The sequence below is a fragment of the Nerophis ophidion genome, unplaced genomic scaffold, assembly GCF_033978795.1.
Source record: "Nerophis ophidion isolate RoL-2023_Sa unplaced genomic scaffold, RoL_Noph_v1.0 HiC_scaffold_34, whole genome shotgun sequence".
Taxonomy (NCBI): Eukaryota; Metazoa; Chordata; class Actinopteri; order Syngnathiformes; family Syngnathidae; genus Nerophis; species Nerophis ophidion.
This window is the reverse complement of record NW_026906956.1, coordinates 779766-802599: the sequence shown is the minus strand read 5'-3', so window position 1 is coordinate 802599 and position 22834 is coordinate 779766. Positions and strand designations below refer to the sequence as shown.

At 42.0% G+C, this 22834-nt stretch overlaps 1 protein-coding gene across 1 annotated transcript; it reads right to left on the bottom strand.

Annotated features, from left to right (window-relative positions):
* Window positions 1-9274: 9274 nt before the first annotated feature.
* On the bottom strand, window positions 9275-18365 carry LOC133546611 (zinc finger protein 239-like). The gene is made up of 3 exons (XM_061892393.1): window positions 17952-18365; window positions 16635-16901; window positions 9275-11170 (listed from the first exon to the last, which is right to left on the bottom strand). Exons 1-3 carry the CDS (start codon window positions 18049-18051, stop codon window positions 9747-9749), a joined length of 1791 nt encoding a protein of 596 aa, XP_061748377.1. The 5' UTR covers window positions 18052-18365; the 3' UTR covers window positions 9275-9746.
* Window positions 18366-22834: the final 4469 nt, after the last annotated feature.

Below are 22834 nucleotides of genomic sequence, written 5' to 3'. Positions count from 1 at the left end.
TAACTAATTCACATCTATCTGAGGTTGCCAATATGGCTATTTTCTTAGATGTTGGGCAAATCAGGTTTGAAGAGGGACTGGGTAGCTCAGACAGCAAAGCATCACACTTTTAATCTGAGGGTCCAGGGTTCAAGTCCTTATTCAGGCAACTGATGCTAGCCTCTTTACATTTCTGCAAAGACTTCACTTAGCAGTCCTGTAACCTGTATTTAGTTTGAGTAGTTTTCAAAAGCAGCCAACAAGATGCCTTACAACCACTTTAGCTCAGGTGGGAGAGCATTAAACTGATCATCTGAAGGTTAAGACGCAAAGTGTTGAAGTGAAGTTGTTAGACTGAATGAAAGTTGTGCTTCATCTCTTGCTGTAAGTGTGTTGAATGCACCCTCACGTCACACTGAGCCCCGCTTTACTACTCTCACTTTCAACTCATACATGTTTGTTTACTTTGGACTGTAAGTGTGTTGGATGCACCCTCACGTCACACTGAGCCCCGCTTTACTACTCTCACTTTCAACTCATACATGTTTGTTTACTTTGGACTGTAAGTGTGTTGGATGCACCCTCACGTCACACTGAGCCCCGCTTTACTACTCTCACTTTCAACTCATACATGTTTGTTTACTTTGGACTGTAAGTGTGTTGGATGCACCCTCACGTCACACTGAGCCCCGCTTTACTACTCTCACTTTCAACTCATACATGTTTGTTTACTTTGGACTGTAAGTGTGTTGGATGCACCCTCACGTCACACTGAGCCCCGCTTTACTACTCTCACTTTCAACTCATACATGTTTGTTTACTTTGGACTGTAAGTGTGTTGGATGCACCCTCACGTCACACTGAGCCCCGCTTTACTACTCTCACTTTCAACTCATACATGTTTGTTTACTTTGGACTGTAAGTGTGTTGGATGCACCCTCACGTCACACTGAGCCCCGCTTTACTACTCTCACTTTCAACTCATACATGTTTGTTTACTTTGGACTGTAAGTGTGTTGGATGCACCCTCACGTCACACTGAGCCCCGCTTTACTACTCTCACTTTCAACTCATACATGTTTGTTTACTTTGGACTGTAAGTGTGTTGGATGCACCCTCACGTCACACTCAGCCCCGCTTTACTACTCTCACTTTCAACTCATACATGTTTGTTTACTTTGGACTGTAAGTGTGTTGGATGCACCCTCACGTCACACTGAGCCCCGCTTTACTACTCTCACTTTCAACTCATACATGTTTGTTTACTTTGGACTGTAAGTGTGTTGGATGCACCCTCACGTCACACTGAGCCCAGCTTTACTACTCTCACTTTCAACTCATACATGTTTGTTTACTTTGGACTGTAAGTGTGTTGGATGCACCCTCACGTCACACTGAGCCCCGCTTTACTACTCTCACTTTCAACTCATACATGTTTGTTTACTTTGGACTGTAAGTGTGTTGGATGCACCCTCACGTCACACTGAGCCCAGCTTTACTACTCTCACTTTCAACTCATACATGTTTGTTTACTTTGGACTGTAAGTGTGTTGGATGCACCCTCACGTCACACTGAGCCCCGCTTTACTACTCTCACTTTCAACTCATACATGTTTGTTTACTTTGGACTGTAAGTGTGTTGGATGCACCCTCACGTCACACTGAGCCCCGCTTTACTACTGTCACTTTCAACTCATACATGTTTGTTTACTTTGGACTGTAAGTGTGTTGGATGCACCCTCACGTCACACTGAGCCCCGCTTTACTACTCTCACTTTCAACTCATACATGTTTGTTTACTTTGGACTGTAAGTGTGTTGGATGCACCCTCACGTCACACTGAGCCCCGCTTTACTACTCTCACTTTCAACTCATACATGTTTGTTTACTTTGGACTGTAAGTGTGTTGGATGCACCCTCACGTCACACTGAGCCCCGCTTTACTACTCTCACTTTCAACTCATACATGTTTGTTTACTTTGGACTGTAAGTGTGTTGGATGCACCCTCACGTCACACTGAGCCCCGCTTTACTACTCTCACTTTCAACTCATACATGTTTGTTTACTTTGGACTGTAAGTGTGTTGGATGCACCCTCACGTCACACTGAGCCCAGCTTTACTACTCTCACTTTCAACTCATACATGTTTGTTTACTTTGGACTGTAAGTGTGTTGGATGCACCCTCACGTCACACTGAGCCCCGCTTTACTACTCTCACTTTCAACTCATACATGTTTGTTTACTTTGGACTGTAAGTGTGTTGGATGCACCCTCACGTCACACTGAGCCCAGCTTTACTACTCTCACTTTCAACTCATACATGTTTGTTTACTTTGGACTGTAAGTGTGTTGGATGCACCCTCACGTCACACTGAGCCCCGCTTTACTACTCTCACTTTCAACTCATACATGTTTGTTTACTTTGGACTGTAAGTGTGTTGGATGCACCCTCACGTCACACTGAGCCCCGCTTTACTACTCTCACTTTCAACTCATACATGTTTGTTTACTTTGGACTGTAAGTGTGTTGGATGCACCCTCACGTCACACTGAGCCCAGCTTTACTACTCTCACTTTCAACTCATACATGTTTGTTTACCTTGGACTGTAAGTGTGTTGGATGCACCCTCACGTCACACTGAGCCCAGCTTTACTACTCTCACTTTCAACTCATACATGTTTGTTTACTTTGGACTGTAAGTGTTTTGGATGCACCCTCACGTCACACTGAGCCCCCGCTTTACTACTCTCACTTTCAACTCATACATGTTTGTTTACTTTGGACTGTAAGTGTGTTGGATGCACCCTCACGTCACACTGAGCCCCGCTTTACTACTCTCACTTTCAACTCATACATGTTTGTTTACTTTGGACTGTAAGTGTGTTGGATGCACCCTCACGTCACACTGAGCCCCGCTTTACTACTCTCACTTTCAACTCATACATGTTTGTTTACTTTGGACTGTAAGTGTGTTGGATGCACCCTCACGTCACACTGAGCCCCGCTTTACTACTCTCACTTTCAACTCATACATGTTTGTTTACTTTGGACTGTAAGTGTGTTGGATGCACCCTCACGTCACACTGAGCCCCGCTTTACTACTCTCACTTTCAACTCATACATGTTTGTTTACTTTGGACTGTAAGTGTGTTGGATGCACCCTCACGTCACACTGAGCCCCGCTTTACTACTCTCACTTTCAACTCATACATGTTTGTTTACTTTGGACTGTAAGTGTGTTGGATGCACCCTCACGTCACACTGAGCCCCGCTTTACTACTCTCACTTTCAACTCATAGATGTTTGTTTACTTTGGACTGTAAGTGTGTTGGATGCACCCTCATGTCACACTGAGCCCAGCTTTACTACTCTAACTTTCAACTCATACATGTTTGTTTACTTTGGACTGTAAGTGTGTTGGATGCACCCTCACGTCACACTGAGCCCCGCTTTACTACTCTCACTTTCAACTCATACATGTTTGTTTACTTTGGACTGTAAGTGTGTTGGATGCACCCTCACGTCACACTGAGCCCCGCTTTACTACTCTCACTTTCAACTCATACATGTTTGTTTACTTTGGACTGTAAGTGTGTTGGATGCACCCTCACGTCACACTGAGCCCCGCTTTACTACTCTCACTTTCAACTCATACATGTTTGTTTACTTTGGACTGTAAGTGTGTTGGATGCACCCTCACGTCACACTGAGCCCCGCTTTACTACTCTCACTTTCAACTCATACATGTTTGTTTACTTTGGACTGTAAGTGTGTTGGATGCACCCTCACGTCACACTGAGCCCCGCTTTACTACTCTAACTTTCAACTCATACATGTTTGTTTACTTTGGACTGTAAGTGTGTTGGATGCACCCTCACGTCACACTGAGCCCCGCTTTACTACTCTCACTTTCAACTCATACATGTTTGTTTACTTTGGACTGTAAGTGTGTTGGATGCACCCTCACGTCACACTGAGCCCCGCTTTACTACTCTCACTTTCAACTCATACATGTTTGTTTACTTTGGACTGTAAGTGTGTTGGATGCACCCTCACGTCACACTGAGCCCCGCTTTACTACTCTCACTTTCAACTCATACATGTTTGTTTACTCTGGACTGTAAGTGTGTTGGATGCACCCTCACGTCACACTGAGCCCCGCTTTACTACTCTCACTTTCAACTCATACATGTTTGTTTACTTTGGACTGTAAGTGTGTTGGATGCACCCTCACGTCACACTGAGCCCCGCTTTACTACTCTTACTTTCAACTCATACATGTTTGTTTACTTTGGACTGTAAGTGTGTTGGATGCACCCTCACGTCACACTGAGCCCAGCTTTACTACTCTCACTTTCAACTCATACATGTTTGTTTACTTTGGACTGTAAGTGTGTTGGATGCACCCTCACGTCACACTGAGCCCCGCTTTACTACTCTCACTTTCAACTCATACATGTTTGTTTACTTTGGACTGTAAGTGTGTTGGATGCACCCTCACGTCACACTGAGCCCAGCTTTACTACTCTCACTTTCAACTCATACATGTTTGTTTACTTTGGACTGTAAGTGTGTTGGATGCACCCTCACGTCACACTGAGCCCCGCTTTACTACTCTCACTTTCAACTCATACATGTTTGTTTACTTTGGACTGTAAGTGTGTTGGATGCACCCTCACGTCACACTGAGCCCCGCTTTACTACTCTCACTTTCAACTCATACATGTTTGTTTACTTTGAACTGTAAGTGTGTTGGATGCACCCTCACGTCACACTGAGCCCCGCTTTACTACTCTCACTTTCAACTCATACATGTTTGTTTACTTTGGACTGTAAGTGTGTTGGATGCACCCTCACGTCACACTGAGCCCCGCTTTACTACTCTCACTTTCAACTCATACATGTTTGTTTACTTTGGACTGTAAGTGTGTTGGATGCACCCTCACGTCACACTGAGCCCCGCTTTACTACTCTCACTTTCAACTCATACATGTTTGTTTACTTTGGACTGTAAGTGTGTTGGATGCACCCTCACGTCACACTGAGCCCCGCTTTACTACTCTCACTTTCAACTCATACATGTTTGTTTACTTTGGACTGTAAGTGTGTTGGATGCACCCTCACGTCACACTGAGCCCCGCTTTACTACTCTCACTTTCAACTCATACATGTTTGTTTACTTTGGACTGTAAGTGTGTTGGATGCACCCTCACGTCACACTGAGCCCCGCTTTACTACTCTCACTTTCAACTCATACATGTTTGTTTACTTTGGACTGTAAGTGTGTTGGATGCACCCTCACGTCACACTGAGCCCCGCTTTACTACTCTCACTTTCAACTCTTACATGTTTGTTTACTTTGGACTGTAAGTGTGTTGGATGCACCCTCACGTCACACTGAGCCCCGCTTTACTACTCTCACTTTCAACTCATACATGTTTGTTTACTTTGGACTGTAAGTGTGTTGGATGCACCCTCACGTCACACTGAGCCCCGCTTTACTACTCTCACTTTCAACTCATAGATGTTTGTTTACTTTGGACTGTAAGTGTGTTGGATGCACCCTCACGTCACACTGAGCCCCGCTTTACTACTCTCACTTTCAACTCATACATGTTTGTTTACTCTGGACTGTAAGTGTGTTGGATGCACCCTCACGTCACACTGAGCCCCGCTTTACTACTCTCACTTTCAACTCATACATGTTTGTTTACTTTGGACTGTAAGTGTGTTGGATGCACCCTCACGTCACACTGAGCCCCGCTTTACTACTCTCACTTTCAACTCATACATGTTTGTTTACTTTGGACTGTAAGTGTGTTGGATGCACCCTCACGTCACACTGAGCCCCGCTTTACTACTCTCACTTTCAACTCATACATGTTTGTTTACTTTGGACTGTAAGTGTGTTGGATGCACCCTCACGTCACACTGAGCCCCGCTTTACTACTCTCACTTTCAACTCATACATGTTTGTTTACTTTGGACTGTAAGTGTGTTGGATGCACCCTCACGTCACACTGAGCCCCGCTTTACTACTCTCACTTTCAACTCATACATGTTTGTTTACTTTGGACTGTAAGTGTGTTGGATGCACCCTCACGTCACACTGAGCCCCGCTTTACTACTCTCACTTTCAACTCATACATGTTTGTTTACTTTGGACTGTAAGTGTGTTGGATGCACCCTCACGTCACACTGAGCCCCGCTTTACTACTCTCACTTTCAACTCATACATGTTTGTTTACTTTGAACTGTAAGTGTGTTGGATGCACCCTCACGTCACACTGAGCCCCGCTTTACTACTCTCACTTTCAACTCATACATGTTTGTTTACTTTGGACTGTAAGTGTGTTGGATGCACCCTCACGTCACACTGAGCCCCGCTTTACTACTCTCACTTTCAACTCATACATGTTTGTTTACTTTGGACTGTAAGTGTGTTGGATGCACCCTCACGTCACACTGAGCCCAGCTTTACTACTCTCACTTTCAACTCATACATGTTTGTTTACTTTGGACTGTAAGTGTGTTGGATGCACCCTCACGTCACACTGAGCCCCGCTTTACTACTCTCTCTTTCAACTCATACATGTTTGTTTACTTTGGACTGTAAGTGTGTTGGATGCACCCTCACGTCACACTGAGCCCCGCTTTACTACTCTCACTTTCAACTCATACATGTTTGTTTACTTTGGACTGTAAGTGTGTTGGATGCACCCTCACGTCACACTGAGCCCCGCTTTACTACTCTCACTTTCAACTCATACATGTTTGTTTACTTTGGACTGTAAGTGTGTTGGATGCACCCTCACGTCACACTGAGCCCCGCTTTACTACTCTCACTTTCAACTCATACATGTTTGTTTACTTTGGACTGTAAGTGTGTTGGATGCACCCTCACGTCACACTGAGCCCAGCTTTACTACTCTCACTTTCAACTCATACATGTTTGTTTACTTTGGACTGTAAGTGTGTTGGATGCACCCTCACGTCACACTGAGCCCCGCTTTACTACTCTCACTTTCAACTCATACATGTTTGTTTACTTTGGACTGTAAGTGTGTTGGATGCACCCTCACGTCACACTGAGCCCCGCTTTACTACTCTCACTTTCAACTCATACATGTTTGTTTACTCTGGACTGTAAGTGTGTTGGATACACCCTCACGTCACACTGAGCCCCGCTTTACTACTCTCACTTTCAACTCATACATGTTTGTTTACTTTGGACTGTAAGTGTGTTGGATGCACCCTCACGTCACACTGAGCCCCGCTTTACTACTCTCACTTTCAACTCATACATGTTTGTTTACTTTGGACTGTAAGTGTGTTGGATGCACCCTCACGTCACACTGAGCCTCGCTTTACTACTCTCACTTTCAACTCATACATGTTTGTTTACTTTGGACTGTAAGTGTGTTGGATGCACCCTCACGTCACACTGAGCCCCGCTTTACTACTCTCACTTTCAACTCATACATGTTTGTTTACTTTGGACTGTAAGTGTGTTGGATGCACCCTCACGTCACACTGAGCCCCGCTTTACTACTCTCACTTTCAACTCATACATGTTTGTTTACTTTGGACTGTAAGTGTGTTGGATGCACCCTCACGTCACACTGAGCCCCGCTTTACTACTCTCACTTTCAACTCATACATGTTTGTTTACTTTTGACCGGCTTTGAGATTGATAGCAAGGTTTGCAGTATCACCAACAGTGACCCACGTGCCCTCAAGGCACTTCAGTGCTAGCAGTGGCGTAAACGTCCAAAGAGTTGGAGAGGCTGAGAAAAAGAGCACCTTGCTCATTGCAGAAAGGTCCTGTCAAGCAGCTTGTCACATTTAAAAATCTGATGTTGAGGTTATTTGCTCAGTTTACGGCCAGACTACACTGAGCATGCCGGATCTGGTCAGCTCTGAGAATGTAAGCCCGGTCAGGCCTGGTTAGTATTTGGATGGGAGAGTGAGCGGGAATACCATGTGCTTTACGCCTTTGGCAATGCACCCTTTTGCTTTTCTTACAACGCTTACAGGAACTTGCCATACTTGTCAATACAGCTACATATTGCTCGTCCAAACAAAACCTTGCTCTTCTGACAGAAAAACATGATACAACCTGCCTATCATGTGATTCTACCATGTTGGCAAAATACAAACACACAATATATTGACATATATAACACATAAAACATGGAATTAGAAGTGAACAGTACCCATCCCTACCAGCAAGTGTTGTTGTACTGGAAACTAATTTACAAACACAACTTCATCACACACAATACTCCACTATGGAATTGTTATATTAAAATGAGAAACAAATCCATCTTTGTACAGCAATGGTTTGAAAAAGGCATTTGGTCGCTGATGCACTTATTGAATGATAAAACTATTTTATTACTTGAATGTTTCATTAAGTACGACCTGCAAACAGACACAATATTTTAAACAATTATAAAGGCTTTTGTTCAAAATATTGTAATTCCTGTAAATCTTTTTTTTTTACTTCTTTACTATTTCTTCTTTACTGTATTTTCTCTGGAACAAAAAAAAAAATAGAAAATACCCATAATTTGAAAGTTTCCATTCTTCTAAACGCCAAAGGGTTAATTTAAGAAAAAAAGCCCCGGATTGATAACTTTAAATAATTTTTGAGATGTTGTTTTGCAATTGAAGACAACACTTGTTCATTCTGTGATAGGGAAACAAAATAAACACTATATTTTATGAATGAAATGAATGAATGAAATCCCTGTGAGACGATGTACAATATCGGCTTTCCCTGACATTCCAAACTTTGATTGATATTAATATTGTTTTGGGGATGTTGAAAAAGAAAAAAAAAAAATGTCGAAAACACAATAAGGGATCTTTCTGTGTGGAGTTTGCATGTTCTCCCCGTGACTGCGTGGGTTCCCTCCGGGTACTCCGGCTTCCCCTCACCTCCAAAGACATGCACCTGGGGATAGGCCCCTCCCACCTCCAAAGACATGCACCTGGGGATAGGCCCCTCCCACCTCCAAAGACATGCACCTGGGGATAGGTTGTTTGGCAACACTAAATGGTCCCTAGTGTGTGAATGTGAGTGTGAATGTTGTCTGTCTATCTGTGTTGGCCCTGTGATGAGGTGGCGACTTATCCAGGTTGTACACTGCCTTCCGCCTGATTGTAGCTGAGATAGGCACCAGCGCCCCCCGTGACCCCAAAGCGAAAAGTGGTAGAAAATGGATGGATGGATGTTTTTAATTCACAAATGTATGTTTGAAAAACAAAACCATCCTTCCACAAACAATTCAGACATTTTCTCTCACTTTTTATTGCATAAAGGTCTGGGGACATACATTTAAAATAATCACAACACAATTATCATAATACAAAAGAGAGTAATAAAGATAATAATAAAATGGATTACAGATTCCCAACAAATGATTCATAAAATCACACATTTTAAAATTGTATAAAAGACAACTGTTTAAATGATGTATAAAGTAAATAATAATATGCTTCCTGAAGTGGTCCAGAAGATGTTTCAGATGTGAACCAGTACATATGTATATCATATAAAGGTGATAATCTATGGGATTATTAACAATTACAAGTACAAATAAGTAATAATTTTATATTTCAAACTATGTAATCTATAAATGTAAAGATCATATTAAACAGATTGTTAGACAAACAACAATGTCACACATGTTATATGTGCTGATGTTGTTAGAAAGTCAAAATGAAAGTCTGGACAGTTTATTTCAAATCCTGCAGTTTCATTTGCTGCTGCTGTTCTCACCAGCACACTTGTGTTTCTTACACTGGTACTTAGAAGACAATCTTTCACCACACACACTGCAACTCAACACTTTCTCTCCTGGGTGTTTTCTCATGTGTGCTACAAGGTTTGGTCGTCGACAAAAGATTCTGTTGCAGATTGAACAGGAATGTGATTTTTTACCAGTGTGTGTTTTCATGTGTCTTTTCACATCTGTACTTCTTGTAAAACCTTTACCACAGATCGAACAGGAAAAAGCTTTTTCACCAGTGTGTGTTCTCATGTGTCTTTTCACATCCTGACTTTGTGCAAAACCTTTACCACAGGTTGAACAGAAAAAAGGCTTTTCACCAGTGTGTGTTCTCATGTGTACTTTCAATTTCTGACTTTCTGTAAAACCTTTACCACAGGTTGAACATGAAAAAGGTTTTTCACCAGTGTGTGTTCTCATGTGTACTTTCAAATGTTGACTTTCTGTAAAACCTTTACCACATATTGAACAGGTAAAAAGGTTTTCTCCAGTGTGTGTTTTCATGTGTCTTTTCAAATTCTGACTTTGTGCATAACCTTTACTACAGATTGAACAAGAGAAAGGTTTTTCTCCAGTGTGTGTTCTCATGTGTCTTTTCAGACGACAATGGTATTTAAAAGTTTTGTGACAGTGAGAACATGCGAAGTGAGTGTTGTCAGTGTGACATGTCTTATCATCTTTAGAGTCTTCATCATCAGTGTCAGGAGAGTGTGACGTTGTGTCCTCACTATCTGATAGTGGAGCTAAGAGCTTGTCTGCTTGTGATCCTCCACAGTGGTCTCCATCAGCTTCTGTTGTCATGTGTTGTGTTGAGCTGCTGCTTGGAGGCTCCCCCCCTCCCCTCTCCTCACTTTCACCTTTCACCTCATCATCTTCACTCTTCACAGGGACACCAATCACTGGGAACTCCTCCAACCATTTAGGCTGACTGATGCCCTCTTCCTCCTCTTCCTCTTTAATGTGCGGCGGCTCTTGGTCCTCCTCTTCCTCTTTAATGTGCGGCACCTCTTGGTCCTCCTCTTCCTCTTTAATGTGCGGCGCCTCTTGGTCCTCCTCTTCCTCTTTAAAGTAGGGGGTCAGTGGGTCCTCCTCTTCCTTTTTAATGTGAGCGGTCAGCAGGTTCTCTTGCTCCTTAAAGTGAGGGGTCAGTGGGTCCACCTCTTCATTTTTGATGTGTAAGATCAGTGGGTCCTCCGCTTGCCCTTTAATGTGAAGGGTCAGTTTAACATTATGGGTCTGTGGCGTCTCGCCTTCCTCTTTAATGTGGGGGGGATGTGGCTCCTCTCCTCCCTCTTTGCTGTGCTGGGAATGTGGTACCTCTTCTTTCTCGCGTATGTTGGGGGACTGTGGTTCCTTCTCCTGCTCATGGGGTAGAGGTTCTTCTTCAACGTCTGCGGGACAGGAGAAAACAAACATTCTTTAGAAAAGTCCAGCTTTGCTCAAATCAAACCAAATCAACTTTACTTATAAAGCACATTTAATATTTACCACAAAATGCTGTACAATAGGCAGGTTAAAAGATAACACAAGGGAAACTAGCAAACACACCACAACACAAACAAAGCACGATAGATAATAAATAAATAAATAAAACATAGAAACAGGTTCACAGCAGGTGCATAATGGGCTGCCATAGCAAAATGGAGATCACAGAATGTTAAAGGCCATGGAATAAAAGTGTGTTTTTAAGAGTGATTTAAAAACAGGAAGAGAGGAGGCCTGTCTAACACTCAAAGTTAAGTTGTTCCAGAGCTTGCGAGTAGCAGCGGCGAAAGCTCTGTCACCGCTTAGCTTCAGCCTTGTGTCAGGGACCGTCAACAGCAGCTGACGTTACTGGACCCCCCCCCCCCCCCCCATGATCTAAGGGATCAGGAGGGGGTGGGGGGGCGTGTTCAGCAAGGCCGAAGGAGGTCGGAGATGTATGTTGGAGCGATGTTGTTTAGACATTTGAAAACAAATAGTAGTTCTACTAATTGATTCGGTAGAGCCCAGGGAGCCAGTGAAGGGACGCTAGTATGGGGGTGATGTGCTCACGCCTGTGGGTCTGTGTTAGTAGACGAGCAGCAGAGTTCTGCACGAGCTGCAGGCAGGCGAGGGAGGCCTGGCTAATGCCTACATACAGGGCGTTGCAGTCGTCAAGACGAGTCGAGATAAATCCCTACGTACAGTAGTTGTAAGTGCCGAGGGGAGGGAGAGCGACTTGGACTAAACAACATAAAATCACAGGGCCAACACTGATAAACAGACAACATTCACACTCACATTCACACACTAGGGCCAATTTAGTGTCGCCAATCAACCTATCCCCAGGTGCATTTCTTTGGAAGTAGGAGGAAGCCGGAGTACCCGGAGGGAACCCACACATTCACAGGGAGGACATGCAAACTCCACACAAAAAGATCCCGAGCCCGGGATTGAACCCTGACTACTCAGGGCCTTCATATTGTGAGGCAGACGCACTAACCCCTCTTCCATCCTCTAAACTCTGCTGGTACTATTCCAGAAGAGAGGCTACTATTGATAATGTTAAGGACGCTTGATCCAATAGTAGCAAGTACCTCCTTAAACACGCGAGGTGGGAGGGCATCTGCAGGAGAACCAGAGGGCTTCATATGACTAACCGTGTCCTTTAGAAAGGAAAAGGACACCGGCTCAAACTGATGGAAAACAGAAGAAAAGTGCAGAGGAATAGAAAGGTCCTAGGAAAGCTGAAATAAACTGGCTCTAGTTGATACAATTTAGTCAGTGAAAAAGTGGACAGAATTTTCACAGAATTCTGAAGAAGCATCAAAACCAACAGATTTGGGAGCGTCAATGACAATGCTAATGGTCTTGAACAGAACTCTGGGGTTGTTACAGTTAGAAGCTATAATCTCAGATAACATGCTCTCTTTAAAAATGGCAAAGGACACATGCAGCCTGTCTTTTTTCCATTGTTCTCTCTGCTCTCCTACATTCGCGCCTGGCGGCACGAGTGATGTCATTCAACCAGGGCTCAGGTGTGGGTTTGGCGCGGCGGAACTTGAAAGGAGGGATAGTATCCAGTGTTTGTAAACAAATAGAGTTGAACCCAGAAACCAACTCTTCAGTATTCAGACACACAGAGGCTGCAGAATTATCATCACAAAGATTCTAAAAAATGGAAGAGAAAACAGAGCAGGAGACGAAGAATTAAACATGCGAGAGCGTTGAGGCGGAGCGCACAATGTAACGGACACTGAGTGGGAATATCAAACAGGATCGGCATATGATCAGAGAACACAGCGTCGCAAACCATACGAGAGCACTAAATGGAGTTTATGCCTGCGTTCATGTGTGGAACCACACACAGACTGTACAAAGTTAAATGAGTCAGGAAGCTCCTGGAAAGCGACTCGTCTGGGCTTAGGTGTGAATATTAAAATCACCAGCAATAAGGACAAGATTATATTTAGGCAGGATTTCAGCCCAAATTTCAGAAAAGTCAGTTATAAAGTCTTTGGGGTACTTGGGTGGTCGATGGACGACGGCACACAGGACGACATCAGAAAGACCCAGTTCAAACTTGCTCAGTTCCAAGCTTGAAAAGGAGGATTGCAGGCGTATCAGACGGCATTTAAATTCATTTTTAAAAACCACTGCTAATCCTCCTCCTTTTCGACCAGACGACCGCGGAGAATAAACGTAGGAACACTCTGGAAGCAGAAGTTCATTAAGAGGGGCGGACTCACCGGCTCTCAGCCATGTTTCCGTCACACAGAATTGGTCAAGTCTGCGGGAAGTTCAATCGTTTTGTTTGTCAAAGATTTTGCGTTCACAAGACTGAACCTGGCAGGGGCCACCACGTCCAAGGCCGCAGCTATTCCAGGTGGGGCCCGACAGACAGCCCGCAGGTGGCGGGAATCCACCCCGCGCCTCCGGGGGCGGGGACAGCAGGAGCAACGGCGGCAAGTCTCATCCTCCAAACCAACGATATAGGAACAAGCCAGGAACTGATGGGATCCAGCGAGCATGGGTGCAGGAGGAGACCGGATACCGCACCATTCCTCCTTCGGGAAGCCATGGGAAGCCGGGCCAGGAGTGCCCTAAATTTCACCAGCTGGCCGCCACGTTTACCACGGCGCCGGAGACACTGCCGCTGGGGGAGAGGAACCAGGGGGCGGGAAAGGAAGGCAGGAATCCATGCAGGTGAAAAAGCTGACTGGGACGGTGAGAAGAGTCAGCTGTGATCTGACCCACACGCCTCCTGGTCCTGGAGGGATGGGAGCTTGCAGCCAATCACCTTCTCAGCAGCACATACGATGCGCTGCAGTCGATGCTTGTCCTGGACTGTGGCGCCGGGGAACCACACAGTGATGGAGGAGGTGAGGATGGACTCGATGATGGATGAATAAAACTGCACCAGCATCTTGGTCGGCACCTTAAGTTTCCTCAGCTGCCGCAGGAAGTACATCCTTTGCTGGGCCTTCTTCGTCATACACAAGCAGTGAGCTGACAGAGACGAAAATAGACGCAAACAACACAAAAACGAACAGAGCTGACAGCGAGACACAGCAGGCCAAAGCACATACTACCGCCATCTTTGAAATACCTAAAACTCATTATTATATCAACGATCAGAGACAGAAACTCTTCATTTAACATAATGTCCTTGTTTGATGCTTCAAAACAGCTCAATTAATACATAAAAAGGAAAAGTTAAATAACAGACGGACAGGGCTTTGCTGTTTGTAACACACACACACACACAGCAAAATGCGCTAACGTTAAAAGCTAATTAGCCTTCACCTCAAGCCAGGACTGCGAGCGAGCTGAGCTGCTGTTTGTTTCTAGAACGTCAAAGGGCTCATAGTGATGTTACTAGTACAAACCCTGTTTCCATATGAGTTGGGAAATTGTGTTGGATGTAAATATAAACGGAATACAACTATTTGCAAATCCTTTTCAACCCATATTCAATTGAATGCACTATAAAGACAAGATATTTGATGTTCAAAGTCATAAACTTTATTTTTTTTACAAATAATAATTAACTTAGAATATCATGGCTGCAACACGTGCCAAAGTAGTTGGGAAAGGGTATGTTCACCACTGTGTTACATCACCTTTTCTTTTAACAACACTCAATAAACATTTGGGAACTGAGGAAACTAATTTTTGAAGCTTTGAAAGTGGATCATTTTTTACCATTCTTGTTTTATGGAGAGCTTCAGTCGTTCAACAGTCCGGGGTCTCCACTGTCGTATTTTACGGTTCATAATGCGCCACACATTTTCCATGGGAGACAGGTCTGGACACTCTTTTTTTACGAAGCCACACTGTTGTAACACTTGTCTTGCTGAAATAAGCAGGAGCGTCCTTGATAACGTTGCTTGGATGACAACATATGGTGCTCCAAAACCTGTATGGACCTTTCAGCATTAATGGTGCCTTCACAGATGTGTAAGTTACCTATGCCTTGGGCACTAATGCACCCCCATACCATCACAGATGCTGCCTTTTGAACTTTGCGCCTACAACAATCCGAATGGTTATTTTCCTCTTTGCTCTGGAGGACACCACGTCCTCTGTTTCCAAATATAATTTGAAATGTAGTTACTGACAGTGGTTTTATGAAGTATTCCTGAGCCCATGTGGTGATATCCTTTACACACTGATGTCGCTTTTTGATGCAGTAACGCCTGAGGGGTCAAAAGTCCGTAATATCATCGCTTACGTGCAGTGATTTCTCCAGATTCTCTAAACGTTTTGATGATTTTACGGACCGTAGATGGCAAAATCCCTAAATTCCTTGCAGTAGGTCGTTGAGAAATGTTGTTCCAAAACTGTTCGACAATATGCATACAAATTGGTGACCCTCAGCCCATTGTTGTTTGTGAATTACTTAGCATTTCATGGAAGCTGCTTTTATACCCAACCATGGCACTGAACTGTTCCCAATTAGCCTGCACACCTGTGGGATGTTCCACATAAGTGTTTGATGAGCATTCCTCAACTTTATCAGTATTTATTGCCACCGTTCCCAACTTCTTTGCTTCTTTGTCACATGTTGCTGGCATCAAATTCTAAAGTTAATGATTTGCGAAAAAAAAAAAAAAAGGTTTATCAGTTTGAACATCAAATATGTTGTGTTTGTAGCATATTCAACTGAATATGGCTTGAAAATGATTTGCAAATCATTGTATTTCATTTATATTTACATCTAACACAATTTCCCAACTCATATGGAAACGGGGTTTGTAGTTGACTGGGAGGTGTTTACTATAATTTGGGGAGAGTCCGCTGGCTGATGCTTACCTGCTAAACACCTACCTGCTCATGACGACGGTGGAGCACTAACTCCTTGCACTGTGAATATGCACTGCTGATTGGCTGTTACTGCTCTGTCTGTAACCAATCAGATGGTTGTGTGGGTGGGACAATGCTGGGTGCTGTGTAGAGTACCGATGGAAACAGGCAGAACGAAGCGGCACAGCTTGTTAAGACTTTAGACTAATATGTTCGTGTGGAAACTCGTTCGTTACACCTCCGAACCGAACCGAAACCCCCATACCGAAACGGTTCAATACAAATACACGTATACACAAATACATCCCCAATCTTCACCACTAAACCTTTGAAATATGCTGACATATGTGCTGCTAAGGTAAATAAACAGTAGCCATATTGAATGTTTGCCTTCATTTGACCACGTGAGGTAAGGAGGACGGCCTCTAGGTCACATGGTTACACCCCAGCAATTACACTGTTGATGATTGATTTTTAAATGGTGGTGTTAAAAAGCAAGTTTATCTCCATCTTTAGTGATAAATGTGGCCCCCGGAAGAATATGTGTCACAAACATTGTATTAGATGATATGTGGATGTTGTGCTTACTTGGACTGTGATGAAGCTGTGAGGACTCAGGTGGTTTGTCTTCATGCTCTTCAGTCTTCACAGAGACAACAGTCAGTGGAAACTTGCTGACATCAGCCTCCTCCTGCCCTACAGGAAAATCTCCCCTCTCTTCCTCTTTAAAATAGGGGGGCTGTGGATACTCCTTGTCCCCTTTAAAATGTGAGGGCTGTGGATACTCTAAAGTGAAACTGTCCCCCTGCAGATGAGGGAGACATTCTTCTTGGTGTCCAATCAGCTGACGGATGTCTACAGGACACAAACAAATCACATTTTAACTCCTACTTGCTATGAAATAATGTGCTGTGGCTATTGAAAATGTTATTAATCAAGTGTTCCACTGGGAACGTTTTCGATTAATCGAGTAACTGGATAAAACATAGTGTTGCTTGGTTAAAAACTAATTTAAGCAACTATAAGACACTTCACTTAATAATGAACGGTCAATTAGTCTGAGATGGTATGAGATCAAGATGTCATCTTTAGATCAGGCTTGGTTTTTCCACAATCACTGCCACGTTAAAAAGTTAAAGTACCAATGATTGTCACACACACACAAGGTGTGGGGAGATTATTCTCTGCATTTGGCCCATTACCCTTGATCAACCCTTGGGAGGTGAAGTGAGCAGTGAGCAGCAGCGGTGGCCGCGCCCAGGAATCTGTTTTATGGGGATTTAACCCCCAATTCCAAACCCAATTCCAACCCTTGATGCTGAGTGCCAAGCAGGAAAGTAATGGGTCCAATTTTTATAGTCTTTGGTATGACTCAGGTGGGGTTTGAAATCACAACCTACCCATCTCAGGGCAGACACTCTAACCACTAGAACACTGAGTAAGTGGATGTAGTAGGTGTTGTAGTAGGTTAATGGCTGCACCAATATGAAGGAACTAATAGCTTTGACACACATATATAACTTGTCAAACCTGCCAGCTAGCAGGCTAGGTTTACAGAGTCAGTCACCATGGTAACTGACTCTGACTTTGTCTTACCTTTCTTATTTTTCGAGGTAAAACTCTCGAGCTTTACATACTCAGGACTTTGCACTTAACCTGCTCTCTGGAATATTCCCCCGGTGACTGTGTGAGTTTTGTGTGAACATGTTGATACACATTGTTACAAACATCAACCTCTCATAAATATTGTGTGTCTGACAAATTCTCCTTCTTATGAACAATGTAAAACAATCAGTGCATCATCCTCACATGACAATTAATCTTCCTGTAGACAATCTATTTAAGAATAGTGTGAATAATGAAATATAAAGTTAGTAAAGATGTGAGAGTAAGAAGTAAACAAACCTGTTCTGTGTAACACAACTTGATGTTTTTCATGTTGTCGCTCCTTCTCTTTTGTTGGACAAAGTTCCTCCTCGTACTCTGCTATGGTTCTTTGGCACATTTTCACACAATCACAACACTTTACACTCACACTTGATCTCTACTTAGTGATGTGTTTTGATCACTTCCGCCTCTCTTTGTTAGCAGCTAACAAGCTAAGCTAACTAGCAGGCTAAGCTAGCTCGAGAAGCATCAAAGTGCGCTCAGACTAATATAACCGGATGCAAACAGTTATTAACGATGTTTACTCTATTTACTAGAGTCTAATAAAGGACATATATGTGTACATGGAGGCATAGATTAAGAACATTGAACTGTGACGACTGCAATAACGTCTTCACCGTCAGACGCCATCTTGCTTTATCCTCGCCGTGTTTGGTTCGCGCGCAGTGTTGTCAGATCTCGCGAGAGAAACAAGTAACCAGCTCTTTTCCAAATCTCGCGAGAGGAATAAGTACAACCAGCTTTCCACCCCCGGTTTACTTCTTGTGAAAATAAAAGTAAACTTGTCCATTTCAAATCAACCAAAAAAAAAAAAAAAAAACATAAAACCTATTTCCATAAAAATATTTAAATATTTGAAAATGTTTTGAAACAACAGTAGCATAAGGAAAGAAAAACAAGAAACAAAATAAATATTACACTCATGGTATTATTTTTGTCTTTGATGGTAATCGTTTTTATAATGTATTTTAGAATGTGGGAGGTTTTCATGTCCTTTTAAAATTTCCTTTGTCGTTATTTATATTATATCTAGCTATATATCTATATATCGATATATATATAGGTATATATATATATATCGATATATATATAGGTATATATATATATATATATATATATATATATATATATATATATATATATATATATATATATATATATATATATATATATATATATATATGTATATTAGGGCTGGGCAACAATTTAAAATTGTAATCAAAGTTAATCGCACTATTTCTCCGATTAATCGCGATTAACTGCATTGTATACGCAAAGCCCAATAATGAATTCAAAAGTAGTGTGTAGTGCACCTTTATTGGAATATTCTCTCACATGAACAAAAGCGCCAAAACATTTGTTGTGCAAACACAATTTAAATCAGTCCTTGTTAAACAGTAGCAGTTAAATAGCATATTTTATGAAAATCAACTCAAAAAATTTAAATACAAACATTTAAGCTTATTGCCACTGCCAGGGTATTAAAGTTATCCTGTTTGTTATGGAAAATAAATATAATCTACATACAAATCTCTGAGCCACAATCATAACATCTGAACAGGCAATTTCTGAGGTAACAGCAGAAACATTTTTTTTTATCAGAGTCTTATGTTTAAAAAAACTATATTACAGGTAGTGGGCTGTTTTAGGGAATGTTTGATCAAATTATCCGTAGTAGCAATATTAATAATGTTGTGTTTATTCTGCGTAGTGCACTTAAAATAATTATGACCATATCTAGGACTTGATATGATGGGAATTTTCCGATTGTTTGCTTGGTGCTTTGATAAACTGAACGCATCATATACATGGTACTATTTGTGATGTTATGAGCCAGGGAAAAAAAGAACTACCTTACCCAGCATGCAACAGGAGTGACGAGCATGCGCGGTAGCCCGGTATAGGTTGTGTGTCGCCATGACAGCATCTTGTATGTTGTGATATGCACGCTCTGAAAGCAAACGTTAAGAACTCAGCCAACACTCCTCGTCTGCATTATTGATAAATAGACAGACAACACAAATACTCCGCTGCTTCACAGGCCGCTGGATGTAGCCGGCAAAGTATTCCCATGCTAGCTAGCCGGTCTAGCAAGCACGCCTCATTCAGTCCAAAACGGCCCGATCTATCCACATCCAGAATTGTCTGGCGGTCGTAAGTGATCCCGGAGTGACCACGCTGTAAGCCAGCCATGAAATTTGCAGAATCGTCTGGTATTTTTGCCAAATGTTCCATCTTTACCAAGAGCCCATCGACGCCGAAGTACATCCGGGAGTTGCCATCTTGTTAAGAAAAGGCGTTAACAAAATAAAAGCATGTAAACAACATACGCAAATGTGAGATAAAATAATTGTCGGCGTTAATAGATTGATGAGTTAACGCATAATTAACCCATTAATTTGCCCACCCCTAATATATATATATATATATATATATATATATATATATATATATATATATATATATATATATATATATATATATATATGTATATATATATATATATACATATATATATATATAGTTTTTTTATATAAATAGTTGGCAGCAGAGGCTCCATGTATTACCTGAAGAAACATTTGACTTCTGACCTTTCCACATTATTTCTCTCATCTTTACTGCTGAAGTTCAGCTCACTGAGGATGTAAGCTCTGTTTTTTGTATTTTAATTATCTTTAATTATTCATAAACAGGCTAAAAACAAACCATTATTATGACTACTTCCTCATTTGTTTCACTCTCTACTAATTAAAACTATTCAGGATGTTAATTCAAACAATATTACACATCCCCAAACGTACCATTTTATTATTGTATTAATATCATACAATATTACATTGAATATTCACATGTTAATGAAAATGTTTATTTCCACTCAGGGATTAATAAAGTATTTCTGATTCTGATTCTGATAATTACATCACTCTCATAAAGCCTTCAAAGCTGAATATGTTTTTACCATAGCTCAGCTTCACAATGTTGGAATATTGACTGCGGATATTGATATTCTTCTATTGTTTACAATATTACACTTTACTCTCTTTCTTTGCTCAAATGAACAGGATGAAAGTGTCTTTAATTGTCACTACTATCTATATATAATTATGTATATAATAATCTTCCATTCTTCACCTTCATTACCGCTTGATTTAACTCTCATCTTATTTTATCCAGAGAGAACTTGACCATAAAAAGATGGCTTAACATCAATAAACTGTCACTAAACTTCAATAATCCAATCAATCCACTTTATTTATATAGCACATTTAAACAACAATAACGTTTCCAAAGTGCTGCACAGCCATGTTAAAAACAATATTATGCTCCATCAATGACTGAATAAAACAAAAATAAATACAAATAAAACCAATAAAAACAATACAAAAACAAATATAATTAAAAACTATTTTAAAGGGTAAAATCAATTAAAACTGTAAAATAATAATCAAAGTGTATAAAAAACACAGAGGACAACAGAGGACAGAGGACCACACAACTCACGTAGTGTTAAAAGCCAAAGAATAAAAGTGGGTGTTAAGACGAGACTTAAAACACTCCACTGTGGAAGCAGTTTGAACATGGAGGGGCAGAGTGTTCCAGAGCTTAGGGCCGACCACAGAGAAGGCCCTGTCTCCCCTGGTCTTAAGTCTGGTTTTGGGCACCACGAGCTGAAGCTGGCTCTCGGACCTCAGAGCGCGCGCAGGAATGTAAATTTGGATGAAGTCCGAGATATATTGAGGTGCCAGTCCATGTAAAGATTTAAAAACAAACAGCAATGTTTTAAAATCAATTCTAAAATGAACAGGGAGCCAGTGCAAACTCTGAAGAATTGGGGTTATATGCTGGCGTTTCCTGGCCCCTGTTAAAAGTCCTGCTGCCGCCTTCTGGACTAACTGCAACCGGGAGAGATTTTTTTGGCTAATGCCAGCATAAAGTGCATTGCAGTAGTCCAGGCCACTTGAAATAAAAGCATGCACGACTTCTTCAAAAAGGTTAAAAAATAAAAACGGTTTAACCTTTACTAAAAGACGAAGGTGATAAGAACACGATTTTAAAACGCACTTGACTTGTTTGTCTAGTTTAAAATCGCTGGTGACTTTGGGACACACATCATTTTGCAATGGTCCCAAGTCAGTGAGGGCCGGACCAAAAACTAAAATTTCCGTTTTTCCCTCATTCATTATTAAAAAATTCTGGGCTAACCAAGCCTTGACGTCACATAGACAGTTAAGAAGGGGTCTCAGGGGGCCGTGGCCTTTTGAAATCGGCATATAAATTTGGAGGTCTTCTGCATAAAAGTGATAAAACACTCCATGTTTCTTAAAAATATCTCCAAGAGGGAGGAAATAAAGAGCGAACAGGATGGGGCCTAAAATAGATCCTTGGGGGACACCACAGTAAAGCGGGGCAGAAGAGGAGGTGGCGTCCCCCAGCCTAACAGAGAAGGACCTCTCAGACAGGTAAGATCTGAACCACTCTAACGCAGTCCCCCTGACACCCACACAGTCTCTCAGGCGGTCTAAAAGAATTGTGTGGTCAACTGTGTCAAAGGCAGCTGTAAGATCTAAAAGCACTAAAATGGCAGAGCTGCCAGAATCAGACATTAAAAGCAAGTCATTAAAAACCTTTAATAGTGCAGATTCAGTACTGTGCAAAGCTTTGTATCCAGACTGAAATGGATCTAAAGTGCTATTTTCATCTAAAAAAGGCTGCAGTTGTGCCAGAACACATTTCTACAAAATCTTTGACACAAAAGGTAATTTGGAAATGGGCCGATAATTTGACAAACTTGTCGAATCAAGACCTGGTTTTTTAATCAAAGGCTCAACAACAGCTCTTTTACAAAAGGAGGGGACACAGCCAGAAATCAAGCTGCTGTTGATGATGTTCCTAACAGACACATCAATAGTGTCCCAGATTTCTTTAAAAAAGCGAGGGGGGACTGGGTCTGTGGAACATGACGAGGGTTTTAGCTTGCCGACTATTCCTGTAAGTTCAGGCATGGACACAGGCTCAAAGTGACAGAACACAGTCGAGCACTGAGTGGCCACATTAAAACTTAATGGAAAACGAGAAAGATTTGCCAGAATAGAAGCAACCTCATCATTAAAAAAGGAGAG